The following is an 11,776-nucleotide window of genomic DNA, read 5'->3' as shown; positions in this document are numbered from 1 at the left end:
TCTAAAAAGAAAAGCTTGGGCAGCAGTTTGTATCATTGAAAAGCAAACACTGCTGCCCGGACTAGTGATTAGAATGGGATAATGATTGTCTAAATTTGGTTTGAGGGCAAATTTATCAAAAAGCAGCCAACACGCTCAGAGTCTTTTTTTTTTAAAGCTGCCTACAGGATTTCTGTTAATTTTAATGAGCGCTGGGCACCCGGTCATCCTCAAAGCTTTGAAAACAAGTTTAAATTCATAGAATACAAGTTATTTTATTATTACATTTTTAATAAAGATGAATTCAACTCACAAAATTCCTCACCTGATTTCAAACCTCAAATTTCAGGGGAAATTGTATTCGGATTGTGGTCTGACTACATAAAAAGAGAAACTTTGCAAAAATCAAATCTGGTTGCAGACTGAGGTGCCAAAATATTGACAAAGAAAAGGTAAAGCGTGAAGAATTTATGTTCAGATTAACTTCTACTATTCACCTCAGATTCACCCAGCTGTCATGATACTGGGATACACTGCTGGTAAGAATTGGAGGTAAGAATTTGACTCACATCATTGAAATATTTTTTTCCCCTTAGTTCTGATAACACTGGTGGTGGACTGCTTTAGGAAAAATAATCAAGCAAACGTGATGTGTGAAACATCATTTCAATGTGAATCTACTTGAATCTTTCAACGCAGATGCTCAGAAGGTTTACGATATACACAGTATTCGGTAATTTTATATGTAAAAACAATCAGAAAGAGGCAAAAAGTTACTTTCAAGCTTAGTCAACGTACGGCACATTTCAGCATGACAATTCAAAAAGTTCCACACTCTATTTGGATATATTAGCAATGATTTTTTTAAAAACAGCAAACTGAAGACAGTGGATTTTTTGATTTTTTTTTCTTGCTTTTGTAACAAATGAAGCTACTATTCTTATTTACAGTATAAATAAGCCTTTTTTGGTGAAGATTATGTCCTGTCACATATGTTTAAGACAAGGCGTACCTCAGCTCTTAAATGTCAATGCAAACAAGAGCGTAAAAGCAATATCAAAGTAAAATATCTTTCCAGCTAAGACAGCCAGGTTACCATGTGTCTCTTATCAGATCTGAAATATATCTGAATGCAGTCAAAAGTTCTCTTGGTTTTAGCCTTTAGGAATATCATGACCACTTATTCTTCTGCTGCTCTAGAAAGCTGTTTTCCATACAAGCTCATGACATGATGGACAAATTGATACTGTTCACAAGTCTGGATCATTCCTCCCCTGAAAAGGAAAGAAAAAAAAGGGGAGGGAAACAGCAGCCTTTATTACATGCAAATAACATATGAGGAAATGGCATAGCTAACATGAAGCTGGTGTTACACACAGAAGGCCTATTCCAAAGCTTCCTGAAATGAGTGAAAAGTGCCCACTGATTGCAACCAGCTCGCAGTCTGACCTCGAGCTCTATTTTGAAAGTCTCTGCTAACCAAGGAACAGAAGTTAGTCAGAACAGGAATGGGCTTTACCTTCATTTTTCTTGGCAGAGGCCCTCATCCAGTAAGGCAACACCATCATCATTTACATTCATATTACTGGAGCACACATACTCCAAGCACCATTTTAAGCACCATGAAAAGAACCCCCCACCCCAAAGCTCTAGACGGATAGATGGGAGCAGGGGGAATAAAGAGGGGAAGTAGCTTATCCAAGATTTCACAGCTGCACTAGGGACTGAATTCAGGACTACAGAAGGCCGGGCGAGGCCAGCCCAGACAACTGATGTACCACACAGCTTTCCCATTCTGGAATGAGGGTTCTTTCCTCCGTGCCATCCCATGCTGTGCTTTTGGCAAGCTCACCAGGGAACAAGGGGAAGGCCAGCAGGATTTTGGAAGAGACAATGGACCTTTAACAAAAGACAACTCAGATTTGTAACTGAATTGACTGCCGTGCACACCTCGATCAGTAAAAGACTCCCAGCACATAAATCTGTTTTGGCTCAGCTTTTATTTCAGCTTTTGCTGTTCTCTTTAAAACTGCAAACCTGAAAGGAAATGCAAGCAGGAGCAGAAACAGTTTGCTTTTCCATGTATCAGCCTGTGTATTTCTGCAAGTAGCATATTAATCAACACGAGTACTACATTGGGAGACAGAAATGAACAAAAAGAACAAGGATAACGTTGTCCATTTTAAGTAGATTTTACTAACACTTAAAATTCTGCTAAGAGTACCTCAACAACAGTGATATGATCTCTTGATAACCCATTATGAAAATAATTAAACCCCATGGCTCAAATTCACAGAAGGTGTATGCTGAATTGTGCCAGCACTGGTGCTGGTGCACAAATCCCGGGAACGCAGTGCCAAAAGGAAGCTGAAAAGACAAGCAGCGTTGAGGAACACCGGAACCTGCGGGTGGCCAGCGCCAACCAGACTGTGTCAGTCTGAGGAAGAGCATATGTGGTGCATTCCCTCAGAAACCTCCACCAGAGGACATTAATGAAAAGTTGCTTCCTCTGAGCCAAACAGATAGCAGGCTGCTAGCAACCTCCATGGGGACTGCCCTCTTCTATGGGGTCCAGCTTAACAATTGTGGGTCACACAGTAACCATGCCAGTAAGAGGTAGATGAGTGGACAAGACAACCTCCTCCTTCAGCCTCTTACAGTTATTTTAAGTGGCTGTTTGAAATAACAATGAGCAGGGAAGGGCAGGGACCCATGCTTCAACCTCTCATCAATAAGCAAAGGTGGGAAACACACACTGCATTTCTAAAGAAACTATTTCCTAGCTGAGCATCTCCTCCCCATCTGCTCTACTTAATACAGGCTCACAGTTGATCTGTTTCTGAGTCCTTCTGTGCTGCACACAGTATTGAAATATATTTATGTCAGTTCATGACACACAAGGAACGTTAGTCATATCTGGCGATTACTCCCCATGCAATTCCATTAACAGTGAGGTTGCACCCTGAAGTTGTAGCAACAGAAGCACTAGGGTGGCCATCAAGTTTCAGACTGCAGGAGATGATTTTCCTTTTTATCTGGTTCCCTGCTATGTGGTGGCTTTCTCCCCTTCCCACACACATGCACACCATGACATGTGCTTGCTGTCCAGGCTTTGGCACAGAATAGAGAAATTATGTTTTCATCCCTATTTGCCACAGAAACCTTTCAAATCTGAGTTGTATTGTGGGAAAGGACAGCAAATGTCTCTCAGCACTGTGGGAAGGATGCAGGAATGATCACTTCCTCCCCTTAGTCATACTAGGTTATTTTAGGACCAACTGTTGACCACTGGTGCAAAGCCCAGTGCACAGGATTTTTCTAAGGGATGTGTAAGGGAATGAAGGGAAAGAAACATTTGTCGCCTTCACCCCCACAGCAATTTCAAAGGTGGTTCTCAGGGCTAATGTCAACCCCTCTACTGCTGTGAAGCAGCGAGGGGCATTCTTTTACGTGTCTGCTCTGGCCTGCATCCAACCCTCTTTCCCCAAGTCCCTGGTGACTCCTTCCCATCCACCCTATTTTCTTTAGCTAGTAATCACCAGACAGGAGGAGGAGACAGAGAGGGTCTTCCTTCCTATAGCTGCTTGGACACTGTCTCATCCTCTCATGCTGCTTTTGAAGTCACATGGAGCTTTTGTGGGGGTTTAGTGGATGGAAGCATGACTTCCAAGAGACTATGAGCCCCATTTTTCACTCCTTGAAGAAACCATGCTCTTCTGTATCAAGGACGGTGATTTGACTGCTTTCCATCTTGAGTATTTTCTCCCCTGACATTTAAATGGCCTTTTCCTATCCCATCCCACCCCTGAGAGGTACATGGCAGCTACAGAGGTCCCTGCAGGCTTCCTTTTCCTCCATGGCATCCTTTAAGTGTGATCTCCCTTCTCCAGCCTCTGCAAATGACTGCTAGTTCCCCTCTCCCTGCAAAGCTAGTATTTTTAATTGGCCTTCTGTATCAAGCACATTTGTAAGCACGTGTCTTCAACCTGCACTTGTATGGCTATTTTCCTGTGTAACATTAGTCACAGAGACAAGATATTTCAGATCCAGCCAGGTATTTCACCGGGCCATGGATAATCAGCACTCACTACTCATATTCTGGTTTTCTTTTTCCTCAAGAAGCCTTTCCTTGTCTGGCCTGAAATCCACTGAAATAGCCAAACCTCCAAGCCCCTGCAGGTCCCTGTCTATCAGAGCCTCAGCAGGGCAGCAAGCATTTCATTTTCTGCCTCCCACTGAGCATAATTTCTCCTCTGAAATAAAGTTCAGCGTGGGGTTGAGGTTCTTTTTTTTCCTCAGAAAAATCTTTGGTATGTTTTTCGTGACATCTCTTCCCCCGACTACATTTATCATTAGAGAGAGCACTGAGACATGTTTTGATGGCACTTGAAACCAGTGGGAGAGGAAAAATAACATCTCTGGTACAAAATTCAAGTCTGTTTACTTCATAATCAAACTCAAGGTGGTGTGTTAAGAAATGCTTAACTAGAAACCATTGAATTTCTGGAGATTTTCACAGCTCTCTTCATATGTCTGCAAACACTCCAGACTGCATACTTTCCCTCTCCCCACAAAGTCCCAAGCAGCCATGCCCTCCCAACTGTGCTCACAGCTCCAACTATGCAAGGCCAGTTTTCTTTACTCCTGGGAGCAAAGTGCTGATCTGTGGCTCTGATCTTAAGTACAGCAGACCTTTGAGCCTTTGCTTCTGTAAGAACATGGTGCCAACTCTCAGCTGGTGAAAGGTCATCCCTTGCTGCACTGAGCTGTGCAGCTGCACAGCTGTGCAGATTTTGATGCCAGCTGTGAATCTAGCTCAGTTCTAGGGCTGTTCATTAAGGTTTACTGCTCATAAAATAGGCAAAGATTACAAGTCGGAACTGCTTAGAACAGGACAGCTTCCTTCCAGGAACGTTCTCTCTTGGCCTTTGTTCCTCCCCTGTTCCCATTTGTTTCTCCTTAAGTAATGGGAAAGATTACCTTTTTTTTTTTTCCTGGAAAGGAAACAGGCTTTCTTACCTGTCTAACCGTAACTGGCAGGCTGTCCGCAGTATGTCAACAATGCCCTCGCTCTTCAGCTGTTTACAACAGACACTAGTTGCAATAAAGCAGCCAGTCCTCCCGATGCCTGCACTAAGGGAAGGAAAAGCAGAGAGAGGCAGTGGAGATGTTAGAATGGCTTTGGAACTTTCTCATTAAATGAGTGTCATTAAACCAGCAATCAAACCCCATTATCCCTTTCTTCCCTCCAACCTTTGCCAGCTGGTGCTTGCGAATATAAAGCCATAACTAGGAAAAGATACTAACTTCAATAGGACAACACAATTAAGTGTGAGCCACCTGCAGCAAAAGGATGGACATTGCACATACAGTGCTAAAAATGGACTGTTGGGTACCATTTGACCCGATATGTCATTGAACCATTGAAAATAAGCAGTTAAACAGTATTTCTTAGTTAGACTTGCTTTGAAGGCAACCTTTGCTTTGAGATTCTTAATCCTAATAGCTTCTTCGAAAGCTATTTTCATTCACAGGTACAGTAAAAGAAACCAACAAATCCCTTGCTTAAATAATTTGAGCTAACAACAATATGGTAAGTGTGATGCCATTTGCTGATCAGATCTGCAATCTAGTAATTCTCTGAATTAGTGCAGGATACAACAAATTCACTATTAAAGAAATTTCTTTGTCTTCCCTGAACGCCTTTGTATCTGATTCCGTCCTTGCTTAATGACCAGCATTGATTTTATTCTCAAAGGCACAGTGCTATCAAAGTTGTGAATTCTTATCACCTAATAAAAAGCTAGCAGCAAAAGCTGACAACCCTTCTTATGCGTTAAATAATTAAGTGAGCATCCTCAGGAATAATTACTTGACAACTGCAAGAAAGCCTGCTTCCATTTAAACTGTGCTAAAGTCATAATACAAAAACACTGGCAACAAATGTACAAGCAACAATGGAGTTTGCAGTTAGCTGCTGCTCACAAAGTCCTAATACTGTTTCTTTCACTTTATAGACAGGTTTTTCACTGGGCATTTATGCTCGTTAGGGAAACAGCTACATTGGAATTGTTTTAACTTCTATTACAGAATGATCAAGGCAATTCAATGGAAGTTTGGGGGATGATCTTACTCACTAAGAATTCACTTCAGTCTTCAAATAATTGTGATGGAGGTACCTACCTGACTTAAAATTTTTGTCCCTGAAACTCTTTGTACCTCATGCCCTGACTCTGTTTTCTTTACTGTATCTAGTTTGTTCATCAATACTTCAAATATTTCAGGGTTTCAGAGGACTCTCTGCTGTGGATGTACATCAATGGTTAAAAAAAAAAAAAGCCCTTTGTCTTCCAATTTATGCCATAACCAAACAGGCTACAGTACACAGCGCTTGTATACTGTTTCCTGTCCATAGACCTCAGAGTGTTTTGCAAACGGAGCGAACAACACTGATTTTTAGATGGGTGCAACACCCATTTTTAGATGTAAAGCAAACAGCACTGAGACAGCACTTGTCCCAGGACAAGCTGCAGGTCTCTCAGTGGCTGAGGCAAAGTCATAATCCTTCCAAGACTGCCCAAGAGTGGTGCATTATCCACAGGACCTTAACAGGACTGCTAGCCTGCCTTTAACATGACACTGCTTTTAAGAATAGGGCCACAACAAAGATCAGAGGGATGGAACACCTCTCCTATGAGGACAGGCTGAGAGAATTGGGGTTGTTTAGCCTGGAGAAGAGAAGGCTCCTGGAAGATCTTATTGCAGCCTATCAGTACTTAAAGGGGGCTTATAAGAAAGATGGGGACAGACTTTTTAGCAGGGCCTGTTGCAATAAGACAAGGGGTAGTGGTTTTAAACTAAAAGAGGGTAGATTCAGACTAGATATAAGGAAGAAATTTTTTACGATGAGGGTGGTGAAACAGTGGAAGAGGTTGCCCGGAAAGGTGGCAGATGCCCCACCCCTGGAAACATTCAAGGTCAGGCTGGACGGGGCTCTGAGCAACCTGATCTAGTTGAAGATGTCCCTGCCCATGGCAGGGGGGTTGGACTAGATGACCTTTAAAGGTCCCTTTCCAACCCAAACTATTCTATGATTCTAATAGCTTCATTATTAGGTTTGTATCTATTTTTTCTTAAAGGTGCGTTATTTTATATCACTGAAGGACAAAACCACAGTGATTATGTTCTACCGAGGATCTCCTACAAAGGCCAAAGGAGCTACAGTACTCAGCGTAACACAGGCCTTGGCTAATGGCTTGCTGCATATACCACTCTCAAATAGAGGCAACATATTAAATTCCTTCTTCAGATAAAATGACTGCAACTGAGAATAATCTGAAAGGGCTCTGGTCCACAGTTATCACATAAAATACTTCATAATCCTATCACCATGTCTCTTAGTAGTTATTTCAAATAAAAATATCCCATTTCCCCCAAAATTATTACTGTGTCATGGGGATGACACCATACAAGAGGACAAAACAAGTATGCAAAGCAAGAGTGACATGGTGACCAGAATCTTTACCTGCAGCAAATACATAATACTTCAAGGAGCTCTTAGAGAGTCACAGATTTCCAAGGGCAAAGGGGACCTTCTTACAAACCATTTGTTATTTTTCTCTGAACGATCCCCAATTTGTCAAAATCTGTTTTAAAACACAGGCAGAAAAACTGGACATGTGGCATCATATGAACATTTTACCAGCGATTACTCCGTATTAGCTTATAGGTGGATCTTTGATGACACTGGGCTACCAACCATTCATGCCAAGAGTCTCTTTAAAAACATCCCCATTGTATGAAATACCCCATTTACTATGGTTTCTGGATAGCAACCATCTGCCAGTTCCTAGAAAATGTTATGCGAAACTAGGTAAAATTCCTTACAAAAATCCCAAAGATCAATTTGGAACAATGTATTTTATTGAAATTATGGAAGATTACCCTGGCGAGATTACTGCATCGCTTATCAGACTTTCTGCTATTTACCTGGAATAATTGTTTTGAGAACTGACTTGCAGCTTTCCAGCAATCACATTTAACCTTTCTAAACACTGGCAAAACAGGACTTGCTTTCAGACCTCTGGAACTTCTCAAATTTTCCAAGAACTAGAACTCAGCTATACTAAACTTTAATGGTTTAGAGCCTGTGGACCAATTTTTTAAAACACTCTTGGGTGAAAATCATCCAGTATAGCTGATTTAATAATGGTTAGTAGTTGTTGCTTAACACATTCCCTAGTTAGACATTCATCATTTCTACAAGTGATAAGTACATCATCTTACTTCTTTCTGAAGACAGAAGAGAAGTATCTTCATCTATTTTTTCTGCTCTGTGATTGATAATTACAATTTTGTCATCAGGCTTCAAACCACTGTAAAGATTTTGCTTCTTCCATATAAGTTTTCATCTTTGCCAGTGGCTTTTCATGGATATTTCAGTTTTACTATCAATTGCATACATTTCCTGTCTGTTGATTAGTACTTGCTGCAATCAGCTTTGCCACCGTTTCATTTGTTTTATGTATTACACTTAAATTATTGTCTTTGGCCTAATGAGGATTTTTTAAAATCGAAGAAGGAATCTATAAAACAGGGGGTTTTGAGGCTTAAAGTTGAATGTTCTCATTTTTCTGCTTGCATGTGTCTCCTACTTAATTTCACTCACAGTATGTTAATCTTTGGTAACCTGGCCCTTTTAAGATCGTTAAAGGCATATATTACTGGTAAGGCAAATAAAATGAGACTGTTCTTACTTGTAACTGTGCCACCACCAGCTTCCGTGTTCAGCTCAGCCTGTATCTGAATGCAATTCTTGGTAACGGAAAATTATTGTCACTAAATTTTAGAAGTTCCAAGCATATTTCAGAAGCAGTTGGGCAAGATCTCCCTCATGTCTAACTGATGGCCAATATGACAGTATCTGCACTATGCCACTGTATGCAAAGAAGCCCTTAGAAGTCAGATACAACATTTATTTACCTGCAGTGAACAATCACTGGGGCATTCTTCTCTTCTGCACTCTGCATTGCCTCTTCCACTTCCAGTACTAGCTGTAACAGAGGGGGGGCTTGATCTGGTGTCTTCTGGTCTGGCCAAGACGTGTACCAGTAATGTTTCAGGTTTCTGACTTCTTCTCCTTTCTGCAATCCAGTAAAGACAAACATCACAAAGTTTTAAAAGAACTTCTGGTTGTAAATTGATATTGAAAGGGCCTTCCCTTTAAGAATGAGATGAGTAAATCAATGCTAAATGGAACAGGAGATCCAAATGGCAAGCCACACAACACAGAAATCTGGATTTCAAATATCACGTCTGCAATTCAGTAAACTGCCTTAAAAAAAAATACACCCCCCCCCCCCCCCCCACGTATGCTGACCTTTTAGTGCCAAGAGCTGCGTACAAAACACTCCAGGCAGTCTGTTCCCTCTTGACAGATTCATTCAGCAAAGCCAGAGCTGTGCTTGAGACATAATTGCTTTCATAATGTATTTGACAGACAGAGAGCCAGGAGCCGTATCTCTGTCTCTGATAGCTAGATAGATAGATGAGGGAAAGAGATGGGAGCTTATTTTTCTATCTCTTCTGACAGACAGACTCATATCAGTTTCCTGTCAATTCTACTCTTCTCTTAGAGGTGGTGAGAAATTCAGAGACACTACGGAAGATGGGAATTGTATCTAGCTGCAGTCCAGGGCTTTTTGAGACACGCAAATTCCAATTCTCTCTATGTCTCAGCATGGCTACGAATATAGCAAATGTGCTGTTACCTTTTCTGAGTGCCAAGTAGCACTGCGTGCTTCTGATTTTGTGTGTTCAAAGTGACATCCTTCTGCCTGATTTCTAAAGGTGCCAAATAGGGAACCTTTCAGCCATTACATAAGCCAGCTGGCATAGGCCTAAGCAAATGTCTTCAAAAGGTCCAGGAACAGAAGCGTTAGCTTCCACAACCTTCCCTTCAACACATGGCTGGCTGAGTTTAAGAGGGGAGGAAAAAGAGAACAAATTTGTCTCTTTCTAAAGAACCAGGCACAAAAATCTGGAAATAGTTTCTGTCATCTATACACCTAAGTCCTTATGACTGTCAGTCTCTGGATGTTAAGAGTGCGCTGTGGTTGTGCCACTTTCCATCCTTCTCTTTGGTTGACAAAGCTTTTGCATAGCTTCACAGTGAACTACATGGGAGAAGTGATCCAGTTAAATCTTTTTTCTTTCTCATACTGGATTAATTTTCAGATGGATCAATCAGTTTCCCCCTTTGGCTTACCACACAGTCACAGAAACGCTTGTCTGGGCACATGGGAGATGGCACAAGGGTAGGAACAAGAGAGCTGGACAAAGGGAGGCTAGGCTCCCTAGTTGCTGTTCCGGCTTATCCTGGGTTTAAAGTGCTCATTGAAGCACAGATGTAGGAACCTTAAAGGTATATTTAGCTCAGTTTAGGAAAAGAGAGTCTTACTATCATAGCACAGAGCCTGGCTTTAGGTTATTTACCCTAGTGAGAAGATATTCTGGTTAAGAGAACATAACTACAGTTGTCATGAATAGTACTTGAGCTCACTACTGTAAATGCGATCAGATTTCAACACTGCTCTGAAACACAAACATACACAGTTGCTTTTGAATGTGTGACTATGTGTGAGCCACAGAAGTTGTGAAGACTGGATTCTTAAGTGGGCTGTGAAAAATTATAATAAAAATGTTGTCAATAACACTGAGAGAAAAGTAAAAGGTAAAAGTCATCTGAAGAAAAACATGAATCACTACATAAAGTCACTCATTTGACAGAAACAGAAAAGAGCCAAAGTTCTATTGATGAACTCTGGATGTCTTTAGTTTTGTCTACGCTGTTACCAGTTTTATGCTTCTGCTTAGAGAACCCCGACTTCTCTGGTTCTGTACATTTCTGCTTTGACTTAAACAAAATAACTCTCTATTGGTGCTTCCTTGAGACTGAGAAGACTTGGGAACACCTAGGAGGAAGCAAGATTTAATTGATGGTTTGAAGTCTACCATCACATACGCTGTAGCTGAGGCCGAAATCATCAATCAGTGGCTAGACACTGGCAGGTTCCTTTGAGAAAGGAAAACAAGCCTTGCCCTATTGCCTGAGCATTTTCTAAATTCCTAAAGCTTGCCAAATCCAGTCCTCTATTCTGAGTATGACAGTCCACGCTGTAACACATGCAGTAATCATATATTGCTGGTGGTGGTATCATATATTTCTGAGCGCTCCTGTTTAAGGGAAAACAGGAGTCCATTCATGACTTCTCTAGTTTTCACTACCAAGTCATTTAACGTACGTATGGTCCGGAGCCACTACTCCACTATTGCTATTAAATGACAAATGTACAGCACTAGACAATGGTAACCTAACAAATGGAATCTTTATTTCAGCTCTAGAACTCAGCAGTTCACCTCCTGACATTTGGGGGTGGGAGGAAAGAGACACTGCCCCGCTAGTACTGAAAACAAAAGCACTGTTTAACTGAAAAACAAACTGGGATAAGCTTAAAGAAAATAATCAAAATGATCATTTGATTAGGAAAGGAACTACATCCTTAGAGATGTTTATGTCCAATAAAGGCTTTCGTATCATTTGTGATAGAAAAGCACTTGTCTTTCTTGGCTATGATTGGGAAAAACGTGTGGTATCTATACTTCTTTCCTTATGACTTTGCTGTACTCTGCTATCCTAGTTATTCTTTTTTTCTTTCTGTTAGTGCCTGAACATACTGGATATGCCAGCCCTGACAAATAATGTGGTTAGTTTTGTGCTGGTGGTGGTTCCGCCCCC

General features: G+C 41.2%; 1 protein-coding gene across 1 annotated transcript in view; it reads right to left on the bottom strand.

Annotated features, from left to right (window-relative positions):
• Positions 1–1,159: 1,159 nt before the first annotated feature.
• Positions 1,160–11,776, bottom strand: part of PTPN5 (protein tyrosine phosphatase, non-receptor type 5) — a 63,140-nt gene continuing 52,523 nt past the window's right edge. Inside the window, exons 11-13 of the mRNA XM_009288757.2 lie at positions 8,962–9,122; positions 4,999–5,112; positions 1,160–1,253 (exon numbers count right to left, since the gene is read on the bottom strand). Of these exons, the coding sequence (XP_009287032.2) occupies positions 1,160–1,253; positions 4,999–5,112; positions 8,962–9,122 (369 nt within the window). The remainder of the gene's footprint in view (positions 1,254–4,998; positions 5,113–8,961; positions 9,123–11,776) is intronic.

Source organism: Aptenodytes forsteri, unplaced genomic scaffold (genome assembly GCF_000699145.1).
Source record: "Aptenodytes forsteri isolate BGI_AS27 unplaced genomic scaffold, ASM69914v1 Scaffold8, whole genome shotgun sequence".
In the NCBI taxonomy this organism is placed as follows: Eukaryota; Metazoa; Chordata; class Aves; order Sphenisciformes; family Spheniscidae; genus Aptenodytes; species Aptenodytes forsteri.
The sequence above is the reverse complement of the archived record's forward strand: the minus strand, read 5'-3'. Positions and strand labels throughout refer to the sequence as shown.